Source organism: Garra rufa, chromosome 15, assembly GCF_049309525.1.
Source record: "Garra rufa chromosome 15, GarRuf1.0, whole genome shotgun sequence".
NCBI lineage: Eukaryota > Metazoa > Chordata > Actinopteri > Cypriniformes > Cyprinidae > Garra > Garra rufa.
Window position 1 is genome coordinate 25,478,175 of NC_133375.1, and position 17,397 is coordinate 25,495,571.

At 36.3% G+C, this 17,397-nt stretch overlaps 3 protein-coding genes across 4 annotated transcripts; all 3 read right to left on the bottom strand.

Moving 5' to 3' along the window:
* Positions 1-412: 412 nt before the first annotated feature.
* rpl10a (ribosomal protein L10a) lies at positions 413-3,688 on the bottom strand. The gene is made up of 6 exons (XM_073819292.1): positions 3,643-3,688; positions 3,146-3,217; positions 2,710-2,790; positions 2,153-2,301; positions 1,882-2,054; positions 413-628 (listed from the first exon to the last, which is right to left on the bottom strand). Exons 1-6 carry the CDS (start codon positions 3,645-3,647, stop codon positions 458-460), a joined length of 651 nt encoding a protein of 216 aa, XP_073675393.1. The 5' UTR covers positions 3,648-3,688; the 3' UTR covers positions 413-457.
* Positions 3,689-4,152: 464 nt separating this feature from the next.
* Positions 4,153-11,835, bottom strand: fance (FA complementation group E). 2 transcript variants are annotated; one of them, XM_073819291.1, is made up of 10 exons: positions 11,504-11,835; positions 8,783-9,341; positions 8,271-8,315; positions 8,139-8,195; positions 7,906-8,049; positions 7,300-7,423; positions 5,467-5,542; positions 5,277-5,343; positions 5,076-5,201; positions 4,153-4,448 (listed from the first exon to the last, which is right to left on the bottom strand). In XM_073819291.1, the coding sequence occupies exons 1-10, from the start codon at positions 11,704-11,706 to the stop codon at positions 4,347-4,349; spliced, it is 1,503 nt and encodes a 500-aa protein (XP_073675392.1). In that variant the 5' UTR covers positions 11,707-11,835; the 3' UTR covers positions 4,153-4,346. The 2 variants fall into 2 exon arrangements, with proteins under 2 accessions (XP_073675392.1, XP_073675391.1); XM_073819290.1 differs by having other exon boundaries at positions 8,139-8,315.
* Positions 11,836-12,075: 240 nt separating this feature from the next.
* On the bottom strand, positions 12,076-15,827 carry mkrn4 (makorin, ring finger protein, 4). Its single transcript, XM_073819556.1, has 8 exons — positions 15,689-15,827; positions 15,131-15,262; positions 14,779-15,062; positions 14,554-14,687; positions 13,824-14,065; positions 13,432-13,542; positions 13,190-13,307; positions 12,076-12,804 (listed from the first exon to the last, which is right to left on the bottom strand). The coding sequence occupies exons 1-8, from the start codon at positions 15,757-15,759 to the stop codon at positions 12,685-12,687; spliced, it is 1,212 nt and encodes a 403-aa protein (XP_073675657.1). The 5' UTR covers positions 15,760-15,827; the 3' UTR covers positions 12,076-12,684.
* Between the last annotated feature and the right edge of the window lie 1,570 nt (positions 15,828-17,397).

Genomic DNA, 17,397 nt, shown 5'->3' on the forward strand with positions numbered 1-17,397 from the left:
CCCTTCCTACTTTTAGCAGACACTACTTAATCTTATTAAGAGATAGAGTCAAGAAAACTAGAAGACCGATGACGCCGTTTTAAACAAGTCATGGCTGCCACAAACATTAGTATGACAACCACAATTGAGCAAAAATCAATGCTACAAAACATACTTTGTGTGCATACTATAATACACCATAAAGCAAGCCATCTTGCAAAAATGGTATTTAAAGTTAAGCAATTTAATAAATTCTTAATTTATGCATGTGAAAAAGTTTAAGAACTTTTCCACATTTTTCTAAGAAATCCATGGCATTACACAGCTTTCTTATGGTCTACTGTTCTAATCAATTTGTGCAAGTTTCACACTAATAACAATGATCAAATGAGCATATTTAGCATTTATTAGAAAGGACACAAAACGGATGAGATTTGGATCAACTCCACATTTATTGTAGAAAATTGAGGAACAGTCTCTAATAGAGGCGCTGTGGTTTTCCCATGGTGCTCTTGATGTAGAGAGCTCTGACGTTCTGCCAGTTCTTCTTCAGCAGAGACACCAGGAAGTTGACAGCCAGGTGGATGTTGTAGACCAGCTCTTCCTCAGTCATGTTGATGTGACCAACAGCCACAGCCAGACACAGCACCTAAACATGACAGAGACGACCATCAATAACCAAGTCATACAAATTCAGGTGTTCTTCAAATTAAGCCTCTCAATCAGCATGTACAACATATCATGATTAAAAGACTAAAGACTTGTAATGCAAAATCTTAAATAAATCGGTTGGTAATGGTGTTTTTGGTAGTCTTTTATGCTAAACAAGGCTGCATTTACTTGAGCCAAAGAACTGTAAAAACGGCAATATTGGCATATTATAATAAAACATTACAAGCTGGAGAGCTTTATTTACTTTTTTTTAATCAATAAGATTTAATGTTTTTTTTTTTTTTTTTTAAATCTCTTATCCTCAAAGTTCCATTGATTTGATAAAAAAAAAAAAAAAAAAAAACAGTAAAAAGGCAAAATTATGAAATATTATTGCAATTTAAAATAACCGTCACATATTTGAACATACTTTAAAATATTATGTTTCTGTGATGCAAAGCTGAATTTTCAGCATCATTGATCCAGTCTTCAGTGTCACATGATCCTTCAGAAATTATTCTACTATGCCGATTTACCATCAATGTTGGAAACAATTGTGCAGCTTAATATTTTTAGGAATTTGTGATAATTTTATCCCATACCCTTTGATTAATAAAAAGTTACAAAGAACAGCATTTATTCAAAATAGAAATCTTTTCTAACAAATTACGTCTTTGACATCAATTTAACATCCTTGTTAAAAGTATTAATTTCTTTAAAAAAAAAAAAAAAAAGAAAGAAAACATTTACTGACCCCAAACTTTGAACAGTAGTATGTTGTTTATAAAATAAATAAAAACAAAACAGAAAAATACACTTCTATTTTAAATAAAATGCTGTTTTTTTATACATCTGATTCAAAGTCCTGAAAGATATCACAGGTTAAAAAAAAAAAAAAAAAACACTAAGCAGCACAACCGTTTCGAAGATTGATATTAAACCAGCATATTAGAATGATTTCTGATAGATCATGTGACACTGAAGACTGGAGTCTGATCATCTTTTCATCACAAAAATAAATTCTATTTAAGTATATTACAGTTAAAAACCACCCTTTTAAACTGCAATAATTTATGATTGTTTTTTTTCTCAGTATTTTTAATCAAATAAATTTAAAAAAAAAATAATCAAATCAATTCTTGAGCAATAAAAAAAAAAAAAAAAAAAAGAAAAACATTTGAAATAAATTTCTATAGTATCACTTTTGATCAATTGAATATGTCCAAAGCACTCTCTTTAATAAATACACACCTTCTTCATCTGGAATTTGATGGTGGATTTCACTTCATCAACCTTGGTGCCCAGGTTCTCGTTATGAGTGAGCAGAGAGGGGAACTTTCCTGCCTTGTTGAGGCCAGGTCCCAAAATACGAGGAATCTGCTTGATCAGAGACTCAGAAGCCAGGAAAGCATCGTACTTCTTTGCTAAAAGATCCAACAAAACATATCAATATGTAGACTCAATCCACAACACAAATATAAGAATGAACATGTGCATATCTTATCGCTAACGTTAAACTCACCCAGCTTCTTGACCAGTTTCTTGTTCTTGTTGAGCTTTTTAAGAGCCTCGATGTCCATGTGTGGAAGCTCAGCGGCCTTGGCTTCATCACAATGCTGCTGGTCACCAAGGATACACACGGAGAACTTGGGACGTGGGGTGGTCTTCAGCCTGTGAGGGGTGATAAAAAAGACTGACTGGCGAACAGAAGCATATCAGACCCCTTTTGACCAACGTGAGGCAGAACAGAAGAGTCTTACCCATACCACCTCAGCTGGAATCAGGTGTTGTTAGCACAGGCATTTAATAAAATGGTCGGCTTAGGTATGACGGCACGAATGCCGTCACCTATAGCCTCCCCTCATGTTTTAAGACCCAGGGTAGGGGTCCGCCTGCTTCACCAACCCAGAGAATGGATGGTTCAGACAGACTACCCGAGGCAGTTCTCTACTGCCTGCCTTTAACCTGCCAATTTATGCAATTTGAATAACTAATTCATGTCAAAATAGCTAGATATTCATTCAGGCAGAGCAAAGGACAGGCAGACAGAAGGCTGGGTGATACAGTAAAGGGCCGAACCTGACAGTGCCTGAGAAACGCTTGTCCTTCTGGGGATCGTAGTTCTTCAAGCTGATCTGCAGCTCCACAGTCTCAAGAAACCTTAAATATAAAAGTCACTATGAAAAACTTTTATACGAATAACTGCTACGTATTGAGTTTAAACACTTTGTGCTGTTAAGAAATATACAGCTGAGGCTTAATCTTTATGGCAAGCAGTTAAACATTGATTAATTTAACTAACCACAATTTAAGTAGATTATACTAGTATTAAGCTCAATTTCTACACAATGGAACTACTAAAGAATACAGCAAAAAAGCAAACCACAAATGAAATACATGCTAGTAATTTTTAAAAATGTTCTCATGACTAAAGAAGATAATATAAACGTTTATATGGCCTGCCATACAATCTTATGCTATCAGCTAATGAAGAACACTATGACCAAAATCTTACTTTCTCTTCTTAAGACGGGAACCAGACTGGACCTCCCTAACAGCCTCGTACAAAGTGTCTCTTGAGACCTTGCTGTTGAAGAAAGAAATCAAATAAAATATGATTAACTGCATGACTACGGTTTGTTCTTAGTGGCACAAGTCGCGATGACTACGTAAGCAGACTGACCGGTGAATGTAGCACTAACATGCCATCAAACTTCGTTTTTCAAACATTAATATATCGATATTACTTAGCTTAGATATGAATAATAATGTACAGAACCATTATAATTTCAGATAAAGTTAAATAATTGTCAGATTAAACTGGATTGCATTTCTGACGACCCGCTATGCTACGCCGTAGATCTTAAGAGCTGTTCGAGGTTGTCAAGGAAAACACATTTTCAAGTCTTTGACTGACATTGCTTGACGATATATTTGCTTATGTAGCCATTAAACGTTGGAATAAGGTGTATAAAGAATTAAATGGGTTATATATGAACAGTTCTCACGTGCCTCATTTTGCCGTGATGCCTCTCCTTTCACACGGAGCTCGAAAAAGGAAGTACGAAGGGAAGTTGCGACGAATATAAGCGCCACAGGGTGAAAAACGGACTTCCGGAGCCGCCATGATTGTTGTGGCTGCAGAAATGAGGCAAGCAGAGAACTTTACATTCCGTTCTGCTTTGATATGAAGTCCCTTTTTCAAAGACTTCAAGAACATATAACATTATTAAGTCTGTTGTAAGGAATCTTTAATTTTTTTTGACAAAGTGTTATATTTTGTATAGCTCATAAGCTTTTGTGATGTCTGTAGCCCCCCCACCCCTTCTTAAATCTTAAAGAGCGGGGAAAAAACGTTACTTTTCACAAAATATTGTTTTCAATGTGTCAAAAAGTATGTAAAATAAACAATTACATTAAACTTCATACTTCTAATCTACTACAAAATTAATCCTAATTCAAATGTGTCCAGTACATTATAAATAATACAAATTCAGATAGTTTAATTGAAAATATGCTGTTTATTAAATAACATAAATAGTTATTGATATGTAGAATTATCCCATTCAATATATATATATATATATATCTCAATACAACTATACACATACAAGGAAGTCTTTAATACATTTACAAAATCTATTCACAAAATTATACAATCAGAAGGACTGAAGCTTATTTACTGAAGCGCCATTTAAAATGGGCATAAATGTGATTCAGAGGGAAATCCGTTTTAATGCAGCCTGCAATGATTTCTTGAGGAAGGTTTCGTTGAAAGACAGACAACTGGAAAGTGTGTGGTGGCATGCAGGATTCACCTGAAATGCAAATAAATAAATAAATAATAATAAAACATTTGTAACTCAGTAGTTTTATGCTTGCTTTAAAAAACATTTTAACATCTAGATATTTATTTTTGTGATGTTTATTGGTTACTATCATATGCCTCTTTAATTTGCGTATGGAGCATAATCAGTTTTTGTAGTACTAGAGATGCTGTGAGGACTGTAAAACTCCTCCAACCGTCCGACATCATTGTTTTACCTTACTTTGTAAAGGGCATTTGACTTTCTTTGCACCTTTGTAAACACTGGGTAGGTACTTCCGCCTACGTCACGCATGTGTGATTAAGTAATTTAGTTAAGTTTAGTTTAGTTAGATAAGGCCCTTATTCCCCAGCTGGGATCGTGTAGAGCCCCTTGAAGCTGCATTGCAATGCAATTTGGACCTTCAACCCGTTGGTCACCATTGAAGTCCACTATATAGAGAAAATCCTGGAATGTTTTCCTCAAAAACCTTAAATCGATTATTCTTATGATCATCTTGGATGACATGGGGGTGAGTAAATTATCAGAACATTTTTATTCTGGAAGTGAACTAATCCTTTAAGATTTTGTTGAGGTGTTTCAGAATGAGTTATATCCAGTCATTACAGTTATACTCACATGTGACTGATACTTTGTCAAGACACTCAGCAACATCTTGGCAAACTTCATGGATTTGCTGAAATGTGGAGACTGGCTGCAAAGCTGATTGGTGAAGAGAGAGAAATCCTCCTCACTCAGCTCAAGCTGTGAGCATAACAACAGAAGACATTAACATAGGACTAAAGATCCTCTAAGATTCAAAAGAGCTTTCTGAAGTACCTTTGAATCCAGCAATGCATGGATGACTGATAACACTCCTTCATCCCAGGACACTCCAAGTATTGTTCTAAGATTTGGAAACAAATTTCTGTGATCAGCTAAACCGTGTCAAATACTCAAGCATAATATACTCCAGAAATAACCAAGACCCATTTCTTTCTAAAAGTTGAATTGTGATATTCAGACTGACCGAAATACAAGCAGCCTGTGATGTGGCTCAAGGCAGTCCACTACCAGTCTACAAAGTAACTCTGCCTGGGCACTTCCTAAAGAAATAAATACAATTAGTGTTTACTAAAAAAGGTCTGAAATTATAGGGATAGTTCACTCAAAAATAAAAACTCTGTCATTAATTAGTCACCCTCGTGTCGTTTCAAACCCATAAGACCTTCGTTCATCTTCGGAACACAAATTAAGATATGTTTTATTATTATTATTTTTTGTTCCATTGCTCTCTATGCAGGGTCATAAAGCTTTTGGATTTCATCAAAAATCCAAATATAAACAAATGTCTTGCGGATTTAGAATGACATGAGGGTGAGTAATTAATGACAGAATTTTAATTTTTGGGTGTTTATCCCTTTAAGTCAGGGGTTCCCAACCCTGTTCCTGGAGATCTACTATCCTACAAAGGCTGTGTCCAAATTCAGGGTCTGCATCCTCCTTAGGATCCTTCCTACCAGGTCTTCGGAGGAGGGGTCCTCCGAAGACCGCAAAACCTGGAAGTAGGTGTCAGTGAATTTGGACAGCCTACCCTTCTTTCAGTTCCCTCCCTTCCCCGTTGCTCGTATCCTATCGCCTAGCAACCGTGACAGCGCTAAGCAAAAAGTAAGGTTATCTGTACTGCACAAAACAAAATAACTGCTCTTTCGTCCCAAAAAGCGTTAAAAACAGCTTCAATCACTAACAAGAAATTAGCTGTGTGTAAGGGGATATTCACACAGGCAGTAAGAAAGAAGCTAGTTTACAAAAGTGATGTTTTTTAACATATAAACATACAAATGTAAAAAAAAAATAAGTTTAACGCTAAAACCAAAGGCCTAACTAGACAACCGCTGTAAAAAAAATATTTTTTGAAACGCCAGTTTTTTTAAAACTTGCATCATTACTACCGCTCGTTTCGTCCGCCATTATTTGAAGCGCTCTGCCGAAAGGAATTATGGGATAGGTAGGACGGGAAAGGATCCACCAGACCCATCCTTCCAATTCGGGGAAAAGGAGGACGTATTTGTGGGCCGCATTTGAAGGATCCTACGAATTTGGACAGCCTTCGTCGCGGTGCTGTGACGTAACATCCTTCAAATGAGTCCTCCGAAGGATGTAGACCCTGAATTTGGACACAGCCAAAGTTCAGCTCCAACCCTGATCAAACACACCTGAACCAGCTAAATAATCTCTAATTAATTTAAATAATCTCTTAGGTATCACTTGATAATCACAGACAGCTGTGTTGGAGCAGGGCTGGAACTAAAGTCTGCAGGTAGGTAGATCTCCAGGAACAGGGTTGAGCACCCCTGCTTTAAGTATATGTGATCCTGGACCACAAAATGTAAAATTTTACAAAACTGAGTTGTATACATCATATGAAAGATCAATAAATAAGCTTTCTATTGATGTATGGTTTGTTAGGATTGGACAATATTTGGCCGAGATACAACTATTTGAATATCTAGAATCTGAGGGTGCAAAAAAAATCAAAATGCTGAGAAAATCACCTTTAAAGTTCTTCAAATTAAGTTCTTAACAATGCATATTACTAATTGAAAATTACATTTATGTATATTTATAGTAGGAATTTTACAAAAAAATCTTCATGGAACATGATCTTTACTTAATTTCCTAATGATTTTTGGCATAAAAGAAAAATCAATCATTTTGACCCATACCATGTATTTTTGGCTATTGCTACAAATATACCCCAGCGACTTAAGACTGGTTTTGTGGTCCAGGGTCACATATAAATAAAAAATGGTACATATATGCTAACTTGATATCCAGTTTAAAAAAAAAAACATACTCATACCAGTTTGTCCCTTCTGTAAAACTGGCTCTATCAGAGCCTGGCAGGTCGGCCTGGGGTAACGAGTGCAAAGAGACATTACAGCTGTTACCAAACAGCGAGAGGCAGGTTCTGTGAGGGCCAGAATCTAAAGCAGAGAAATGCATAAATATAAGTGTGATTAATCTTATATATGGTAAATATAAAAAGCTGTATTTAAAGCGTAATACTTAAAGTTTGAGGTTTGGTAAGAGCAAATCTTTTTATTAATATTTGAATAATCAGAATATTAGAATGATTTCTGAAGGATAATGTGATTGAAGTAATGATGCTAAAAATTCAGCTTTAAAATCATAGAAACAAATTACATTTTAAAATATATTCAAATACAAAACAGCTATTTTAAATAGTAAAATATTTCAAAATTTTACTGTTTTTGCTGAAAATAAATGCAGAAGAGACTTCTTTAAAAAAAAAACGAAAAAACGTACTGTTCAAAAATGTTTGACTGCTAGTGTATTTTATTTCATAACATGAATAAAACACATTTCCCCCGTGGTTGTTCTGATTCAAAATTATGATTAAAATTGTTTTAAAAACATAACCTGTGACAAACAGAAACGTACTAACTTTTGCCAGCAGCAGGTGTGTGATCACAGCACAAGCAGTGCTGTGACTGAGGTCTGGCGACAGTTCCAACAGACAGCTACAGAACTGAGGTAAACTCTGTTCGGATGATTCAGACAAACCCAGCATCGAACACAATACCTCCACCTGTGATCAAATACAACAAATCCATACTAATGGAAACATGGAGTAACAAATCCAAAAAGCAATTCATTTTCAAGTGAAACACTACGAACCTCATTGGGGTCACATTCATGAAGGACTTTCAGAGCAGACACAGAGCTCTCATCCCACTGTGAAGGAAAAAGAAATATGTAAAAATTATACAAATGAAAAGATAATAAGATAATAAAACAAAGATTTCTTACTGCAGACTCTGTATCTAGTAATTCTTTGATCACAGGAACAGCAGCCTAAAAAGGGAATTTCAAAACGTCAGAAATTTGTGTGCAAATTCTGACACAAGAACATGAATTTATCCTGATCCTAAAGAACAGCACCTTTCCTGAGGTTTTTATATCATGAGATTTTAAAGTGACAGTTCACCCAAAAATGAAAATTCTGTCATTAATTATTCACCCTCATGTCGTTCCAAACCTGTAAGACCTGTTCATTTTTGCAACACAAATTAAGATATCTTTGATGAAATCCGAGAGCTTTCTGCCCCTTCACAGACAGCAAGGTTAATACCACAGTCAAGACACAGAAACATAGTAAAGACATCGTTGAGAATGAGTAACTAATGACAGAATTTTCTTTTTGGGTGAACTATCCCTTTAACAACCTGTCTGTGGAACTGTCTGTGACCTTGTATTGGTCAAACTATGAAAAATAGGCTATTTGTGAGTAATCAGCTTAAATGCAGTGTTTTCCAGTTTACCTTCATGTGGTCTGGCAGGTTTTTCAAAGACCCCAACACATCAGAGCGAGCCTGTGATACAGAAGCATCACTCTGTTCCAGCTGTGATGTTCTCATTTTAGGTTCCTCCTCTTCAGTCAACCTCTCTTCTTCATCACATGGCCAGAAATCCATCTTCACCCTTTTACTTTGGTGATCTTCCTGGGCATCTCCATCTGGATCCATGTTGTCACTTTTCCTCTTTTTCTGAGATGGAACGTTGGTCTCTTTACCCTCTGCTTCAAGCTCCTCAAAACAAGCGGCCCATCTTCCCTCAGCATCAGCATTCCTGAATCTCTCACAGAGACTCTTTAGTTTCCCTGTACAGTTTGAGGTAAGGATGGTCCCTTTTCTAGTCCCCTCAATATCTCTTTGGAGCTGCTTGATTAAGGCACAAGCCCACTGATTTTCCATGTCATCCTGAGTCAGACACTCAAGCAGGTGAAGAACACGGTCTTTAGGCAGTCCAGGATGAATAAGATGTAGAAAACACAGGAGATTTCGCTTAAAGCCTTCAGAAAACAGGCACACCAAAGGTTTACTGTAAAACACAAGAGAGGATTTTACTAACACAAATAACACATGGACATATTAAAAATCGATGTATTTTTATTTTATAACACAATAGGACTCATTCAAAATGACTTTTGAATTTAAAATATTGTTTTTATTTTCCATTTTACTCTTTTAATAATGATTGCATGATCAACTGTTTTATTGATTAGTGCAAATGAATATATTGGCCATTCTACAGAATGTTTACTAAGATCCTTTTATTATCTATTGAAACCTACAATAATATTTAAAATATCAGTAAGCTTAATATATATACAATCATCACTTAGTGGGTACTTTCAATTGGAAGGTGGCTGTCCCAAACGCTAACCCCTAAAATTTAACTTGTGAAAATGATATTGGAATAATTTTTGCATTTTATTCCATTAATGTTTTCAAAAATGACTATTTTTTAAAGTTAAGTTAAAAAAATATATTCACTTGATATTTTCTTTATAAATTATGAAACTTTATGTAAAAAAACGTGTCCTGCATTTTCATGTCACAACAAAAACAGTGTATGTTTTAGTCCATTGGCTGAGACTGATTTGAACTACACCCCTACATTTATGATCAGGAAATACTTATGTGTCACTCTCCCTCATAGCTACATGGCGAGTAGATAGGCCCCATCATTTTGAGGTAAATTTGTTCAAAAGTATCAAAACATTTAGTTTTTATATGTGTACAACTGTTCAGAACTGTGCTAGCTAACCATGTGCTGATTAGCATCTTTGAGCCAGGTTCAAAAGTATAAAATTCACAACCGAAAGAATCACAACCAAAACGTTTGGTGAAGTTTAGGTAGTGACACACACACACACACACACACACACACACACACACACACACACATATATATATATAGGGGTGTTATCCCACAAAATTGTCACTATCATAACAGTCACGACTAAATCATGGCATTGTTTCGGTAGTGACAAAAGGAACACATAATCCTTTATTTGGAGGAAATAAACAACATTTTAGCACAGTTAAGCAATTTTTTGTATTTTTCTGTGTTTTAGTAAGCAAGTTAAAATTCTGTAATGTGATGGGTCACACTTTATATTAGGTGGCCTTAATTATTATGTACTTAAAAAAGTACAATGTACATAATGTGGTCATATTGCATTGCAAAACGCTTTTGCTTCTATTAAGGTGGGATATGGGTAAGGTTAGGGGCAGGTTTGGTGGTACGAGTAGGTTTAAGGGTGGGTTAGGGTGTAAGGGTTGGTTCAACAGTGGTAATTACAGAAATTAATCACAAATGTAATTACATATAGTTTTTTAAAAATATATAAATTCAATGTAAAAACATGTATGTACACAATAAGTACACTGTACCAAATTATTAATTTAAATGTAAGTACATAGTTGTTAAGGCCACCTAATGTAAAGTGGGACCATGTGATGTGATCACACTACCTACACTAAATGTGCAGTCATGACCAAAACATGATCCGAAACATCAAAAATAAAGTATACTGAATAATCAACTAAGATCTTGTGATAGTGTTTGGTTCAATGTATATTCAAACTAAATTTGAAATCCGTATGATCAACCTTCTGCCTTTTACCAAAAAAAAATTTAATCACACCTGAAATATTGTTAAAATTGTAATTGAGCTCTGAAAACTTAATAAAATAAAAATATTTACAAGGAAAATGTAAGCAAAATCCTAAAAAATCAATATAACCCTTCTTATTAAATCATACGTTACTGCGTTTTGGTAGTGACAAAGTTGGGAAAAGAACAAATTTTCTAAAACTTTAAAATACAAGAATTACACAGTTACTAGAAATGTTTACCTTGGGTATTATACAATTTGTATACATACAGAATCTGTGGAAAAATACACTTTTCAGGACGTTTCCAATTTTGACTTCGAACAAATTCTGTAGAATGGCCCATGTATTTGTGATCTTTTTTTTTTTGTTTTGTTTAACACAAAAATTGAAAATAAAACAAGTTCAAAATAAGTGTTATTTTCGAACAGTCTTTTTTTATACATCACTACACAGTTACATATGAAAGTAAAAAAGAAAATATAGCTGTTGTGAGGAAGTAAAAGATTTCATAATTCTGATCGTTTACCAGGTAACAAATTATCAACAGATGTAGGATCATTTCGCACTCATTTTACTTACACAACGAGAGCGTCCTCGCTCACACATGCTTCTTGCTGGCACAGAGTTTCCAAAAACGGAATGAGGGTGAAATCTGGATCAGATCTGCGCTGTTTATTGAAAATTGTCTGGGCATTGCTCGCCCCGGCTGCTCCTGAATGTAGTGCGTGAACCAACAACCGGGACCGTCCGTCAAAACGCTGCAACACAGCTTTCAGATCCATCACTGGACCTCAGCAACAGATATCAGACACCACCGACGAAGCCTGCTGCTACGGTCATTTCAAAATGATAGTCGTCGCAGTCCCAGATACATATCAAAACAATGACAACACTGCAGAAAGCCCAAGGAAGGTCTGTATACAGTTTCGAATCAGTTCTTTATGTGGCTCTAAAACAAACGCTTGTAGTACACTAGAGACCCCTACAGGTTTGGAGCGGAAGAGAAGCCCTCTGGTGACAGTCTCAACCAATTTTGCCATAGCGTGTCCTCTTAAATTTGAAAGAGGAATTGTTTGTAGAAAAATCATCAATTTAGCCTTTTCAAAGTAAACCCCCACCCACCCCTGGCAGCACACACGATGAGCAAGGCAAACAGTGGAACATTTTTTTATTTTCACTTTTCTTTGAATATAAACATGTACTAAAAGTAATAAAATGTGACATCAAGTCCTGGTATAACCTGTTAACACTGCTGAAGAGAACAATTTTACCAAAAGCCTGCTGACAGGTTGCACATTTAGTGTTTTGCAAAATACTGGCAATAATGTCGACTAGTACACAAAAGTATACAAAATTAAAATCTGATTTCATGTAAAGGTATCAGACAAAAGGGTGCAACAATCAGGAATCAGCACAGATGGAAGTACTAAACGATCAACAAGTGAAAAAGCAAGCTGAAATAAGTGACCCTGCATTCAGTTAACATTAACTTTTTTTGCCCTAGTTTCTTCTGAAAGTACACTCGATTTAAGCATTTAAACTTTATCCCCACCCACACTCTCCCTTAAACTAAAAGGCAAAAGACTTTCACACTCATACAAAAACACACATAGTTAATCTACACGGCTAAACAATTAGCCAAACATTTAGGGCTAGCCAAAGTGAAGCCAACCCCAAGAAGAGACGATTAGATTTCAGTGCAGAAGATAAGCGAAGCTCACTCAAGGCTGAGCCAACATATACACGACTCTAGAAGGTCTCTAGTCGTCAAGAAAATCCAGAAGGTCATCGTCGTCTTCATCCAACAGAGTTAGGGCAAAGATGTAGCTCCAAAGCTGGATGCCATCAATACCCAAATCCTCCAACATCTCAGCGGTGTCCTGAACACAAACAAGATTAAAATAATTGATTATATTCAACACAGCATAGTGAATATTTTCCCACTAATTAACTGAACTGCAGTTTATCCACCTTTTTCCTTTAATGCAAACCCTATGGGGGAGACTTCCGGTTCATTATCCACTACAGGGAAGTTACATACAATGTGCATTAAACGGTAAAACAGTTTGCACTACAAACCAGTGTGTTCATAACACATGGTAAGATACATCAATATGCAATATCAAGCAGCAAAACTAGCCATTCTGTACAGTTAAAACCGGAAGCCAGACCCACAAAATGCGCTTACAGCAAGAAAAAGGTAGATAAACAAGGGATATAAAGTTCAAAATATAAAAGTTAAAAAGTTAAATAAAACAATGTTACCCTGGGTGCAGAGCGCCTGCGACGGTGTGTGTGATTAGGGGGCATGTCGTGACTGTAGATGCAATCCGATTTAAAGGGGCAGCATCCGTGACGCATGAAGAAAGTGCACTTTAACTTGCTAAAAAAAAAAAAAAAAAAATATATATATATATATATATATATATATTATATCCAGAATCAATGTAAAGGATCAAAGAAACAATTACAGAAGACTAGATAGCATGAATGTGAACCATTCCAACCTGCTTCTTTCTTTGAAAGCAGCTATCAGTGATGCCTTCTCCTCCCCATCACAGACCCAGTGCTTGCTGGGAATGTAAAAGGAAGATTTCACTCTGCACTGTGGACAGCCCCTGTTAAAAATAAATCTTACATTAGTACATATATACAGTTTTAAAGCGTTTTCACTACACATTGTTGTACAGCCATACTGGCGGCACTGAACGTGAACAACGCCACTGAAAGGAACGAAACTTGCATATTTTGTTAATGATTGCTGCTGAAAATGATTGTCATGTTTTGGGTTGTATCAATCGGTCGGACCGGGAAAAAGATAGAGTACTATAGACTGCCAACGAGAGGGAAGAGGGGAGTCAAAGGGTGGAGAAGAAAAAAATAAAAATAAAACACTCACTTGATGACATCTTCCTGGAAGTCCTTTGTTTTTCTCCAGGTAACGATGCAGCTGATGCAGAAAGCATGATTGCAGTTAGGTAGGATGCCATAACGCCGTTCCTGACTGGTGGATTTCTCAGAAATCTTGTCCATGCAGATGCCACAGGCCACATCTTTGTTTTGGTCAAAGGCACTTGAACGCTGCCGCTCCGTCGACACTGCAGCACCACCCTGATCTGGTCTCTCTGGTGAACCAGTCACCTAGAACCGATAACATTTCATTAAACTTAGGATAATGAAACACGGATAGCTTCAGAAATGGGACTCTGGACCACAAAACCAGTCAAGTAGCATGGGTATATTTGTAGCAATAGCCAACAATACATTGTATGGGCCAAAATCACAGATTTTTCTTTTATGTCAAAAATCATTTTAAGTAAAGACTGTTCCATAAAGATATTTTTAAAATTTCTAGTGCAAATATCAAAACTTAACTTATGATTGGTAATATGCATTAAGAACTTTATCTGGACAATTTCAAAGGACATTTTCTAAATATTTTTATTAAAACCAGATTTTCAAATAGTTGCATCTCAGCCAAATATTGTCCCATCCTAAACCATACATCAATGGAAAGCTTATTTATCAGTTTTCAAATGATGCACAAATCTTAAAAATCAACAAAAAAGAAAATCAACCCTTATGACTGGTTTTGTGGTCCAGGGTCACAAATATGTAGTGTTTGTGACCTGTGTTTCAGCCTCAGATACAGTTACTTTCTGGACTTCGGCAGGTGCTGCGCCAGGCACAAAAGCTGCCGAGCTGTAGTTACGTGAAGAACTTGAGTCTGTAGCACTGATTTGATGCAGCGGTCTCATTGCACCTGAAGAGTACAACAGAATTCAATTCATAAAAGTAAAAAAAAAAAAAAAAAAATGTAGTTTCAAAGCCCGAATTAACAGTAATAGCCCTACCCTCCTGGGGAGGTCCATCTTCAATAACCCCAAACTCTTCCTCCTCTGCAATGCCTGTAGTCAAGCGTTCAAAGTTCTGCTGCAGCACGCTCATACTTGTGACCAGAGGCTCTGAACCCCTTCGATTCAGGCTGTAGGCTCCTTGGGGTGGGAAGAGAGAGGGCTCAGATCCTCGGCGGTTCACTAGAGAACGGCCTGCCAGGGCAGACGGGAACACTGCGGGTGCCGAACCGCGTCTGCTGCTCCCTGAAGAACCTTCACCCCCTTGAGGAACGTGGAGATACCTGCAAGATGCAACTCGTAAACAGCTTTTCTAATAACATGTTAAAAAAAAAAAAAGCTGGCTTCTTACCTGCAACGGTCACCAAACCAGCAGCCACCTTTCTGAAAGTACCTACACTGAGCCTGAAACGACGGTACTGTAGGAAACTCATGCAGATAGTAACAACTCGGACCATAGCGACAAGATCCATTGATGAACTGCCTACAAAAATACAACAAAAACATGTTCATTACATATTTGTGGACAACTGCAGCACATGTATTACACAAGTTCACGAAAAGCTGCAGCATTTCATGAAAAAAAGCAGCAGTTGAGCCCTTGAGCACTCGTTCATGTTGTTATTGACTACGATTGTACACGGAAACACGTTTAGAAACTAACAAATCTTGCAACGTTCTTCTCCAAATAACGTTACGTTGAAGTTCAAAAAGATAACAAAATATCATAACGTTTGTTGTTACTGCACTAGTCTTCCTACTAAGGTAAAAACAAAAACAAATCGCTCGCTGCCTTAACCGGATGTAAACATCTGCGCCGAGAAACGTTAAAGCAGGAAAAAGTCACTCTTTCACTTAGATAATCGGGGCTAAAAACGAACTTTTCATCCAGTCGAACAAACTAAACTACCTGCAGACTTGTCTTTCCACATTTGAGCTGCCTTTCCTCGACTGTCTACACGGTATGCGATACCGATCCATGTTTAGAGCCTCCAAAAACCTGGTTTAATGCACTTCTCGGAGCAAGTAAACGGATTGAAGAGTTGGAGAGAGAAAGTGAAGCGCTGGAGACCCACGTCACGCAAAACGCGCGCTGACCAACCAGGGACGCCCTTGTCTTTTCCATGGAGTAAGCAACGAATTTGCAGTGGCTTCTATGCAAATGAGATTTGGGTCTCACAATTACTAATAACCTGCAAATCTTTTTTTTAATCGATGACTTCCCTAATTATTTGCTTGTTGGCACTGCAACAATCCAACAGCCCCTGATCTGCACACTTGTGCAAATGCTAAGAGCTGAGGAACATACTCACCTGCAAACTGCAATGTTGTCTCCTGGGCCTTTGGCTGATTGTGCGTCCCTTTCCATCTTGCGCTTGTCCCTCTTTGCCTGATGGATTGCTAATGGCATGCACACTTTTATAATTGTTGGGCGGGGCCTTCCCATTTGCAGGGGTGATGGACAGGGCGGTATCATAAAAAAGTGATACCCAGTGAGGGTTCGAATCAATTCCAGCAAACGGTTCTTTTGAACACAATCGGTTCAGAAAATCAATTCAGCGATTCTTGTGATACTTGTTGTCATATACATTTTTATTATGTTTATTATTATGTTGTAATGTTATATGTCCCTGAATCTAAATCGAACAATACAATACTACTAATTATGTATACTAAATAAATATAATAATATGTGACCACAAAACCAGTCATAAGGGTACATTTATTTCCTCATTTTGACATAATCTGAAAGCTGAATTAATAAGCTTTACATTGATGTATGGTTTGTTACGATAGGAATCTTATTTGACGGAGAACTGAAAGTCTAGCCTAATCTGGGGGTGCAAAAAAAAAATCAAAATACTGAGAAAATCGCATTTAAAGTTGTCCAAATTAAGTTCTTAGCAATGCATATTATTAATCAAAAATGATATTTTTGATATATTTTCAGTAGGAAATTTACAAAATTTACAAAAATCGATAATTTTGTCCCATACAATGTATTTTCAGCTATTTTTACAAATCTACCCGTGATACTTAAGACTGGTTTTGTGGTCCAGGGTCACATATACTATTTATTAAAATTTAGCTCTGAATAAGTCGGTTTAGTCACTTATTCAATGATTAACTGACTAAATCAATTCAGCAATTCTTGTATATCATGGAAAGTATCACGTTACAACGCAATTGCACCTTCACATTCATTTTTATTATCTGTTGAAATTTTATTGTCCCTGAACCTAAATCTAACAATACAACACCACTGATTATATATATACAAAATATAATTATAAATATTATAATATACAATTTATTCAAATCAGCTCTGAATAAGTCGGTTCTTTGTTCAATATTTGTTCAAGACTCGAGAACCAAACAGACCGATTCAGTTGGATTTGATTCGTTACGGTGCATTTTATAAACTAATTTAACGTTAACTGATGAAATGAGTGGTTTAGTCACTCATTCAAAGATTACTGACAAAATCAATTTAGCGATTCTTATATATCGTGGTGCAATTGCATACTAATGCAATATTTTTATTCTGGGTGTCTGTTGTAATTTTAATGTCCCTAAATCTAAATCTAACAATACAATAGCACTAATTACATATATTAA

What these genes read in the sequence shown, in the direction of transcription:
- rpl10a (XM_073819292.1), bottom strand. An exon ending in GAAACTGGTCAAGAAGCTGG is followed by an intron (nt 2,055 to 2,152) that starts GTGAGTTTAACG and finishes TGGATCTTTTAG; the next exon opens with CAAAGAAGTACGATGCTTTC. An exon ending in TCAAATTCCAGATGAAGAAG is followed by an intron (nt 629 to 1,881) that starts GTGTGTATTTAT and finishes TGTCATGTTTAG; the next exon opens with GTGCTGTGTCTGGCTGTGGC.
- fance (XM_073819290.1), bottom strand. Translation starts at nt 11,706, where the DNA reads ATGGATCTGAAAGCTGTGTTGCAGCGTTTTGACGGACGGTCCCGGTTG. An exon ending in ATGCATTGCTGGATTCAAAG is followed by an intron (nt 5,202 to 5,276) that starts GTACTTCAGAAA and finishes TTATGCTCACAG; the next exon opens with CTTGAGCTGAGTGAGGAGGA. An exon ending in TGACAAAGTATCAGTCACAT is followed by an intron (nt 4,449 to 5,075) that starts GTGAGTATAACT and finishes TTTGCATTTCAG; the next exon opens with GTGAATCCTGCATGCCACCA.
- mkrn4 (XM_073819556.1), bottom strand. Translation starts at nt 15,759, where the DNA reads ATGGATCGGTATCGCATACCGTGTAGACAGTCGAGGAAAGGCAGCTCA. An exon ending in GTGGAAAGACAAGTCTGCAG is followed by an intron (nt 15,263 to 15,688) that starts GTAGTTTAGTTT and finishes GTATTTTTGTAG; the next exon opens with GCAGTTCATCAATGGATCTT. An exon ending in TATCTGAGGCTGAAACACAG is followed by an intron (nt 14,066 to 14,553) that starts GTCACAAACACT and finishes TATCGGTTCTAG; the next exon opens with GTGACTGGTTCACCAGAGAG.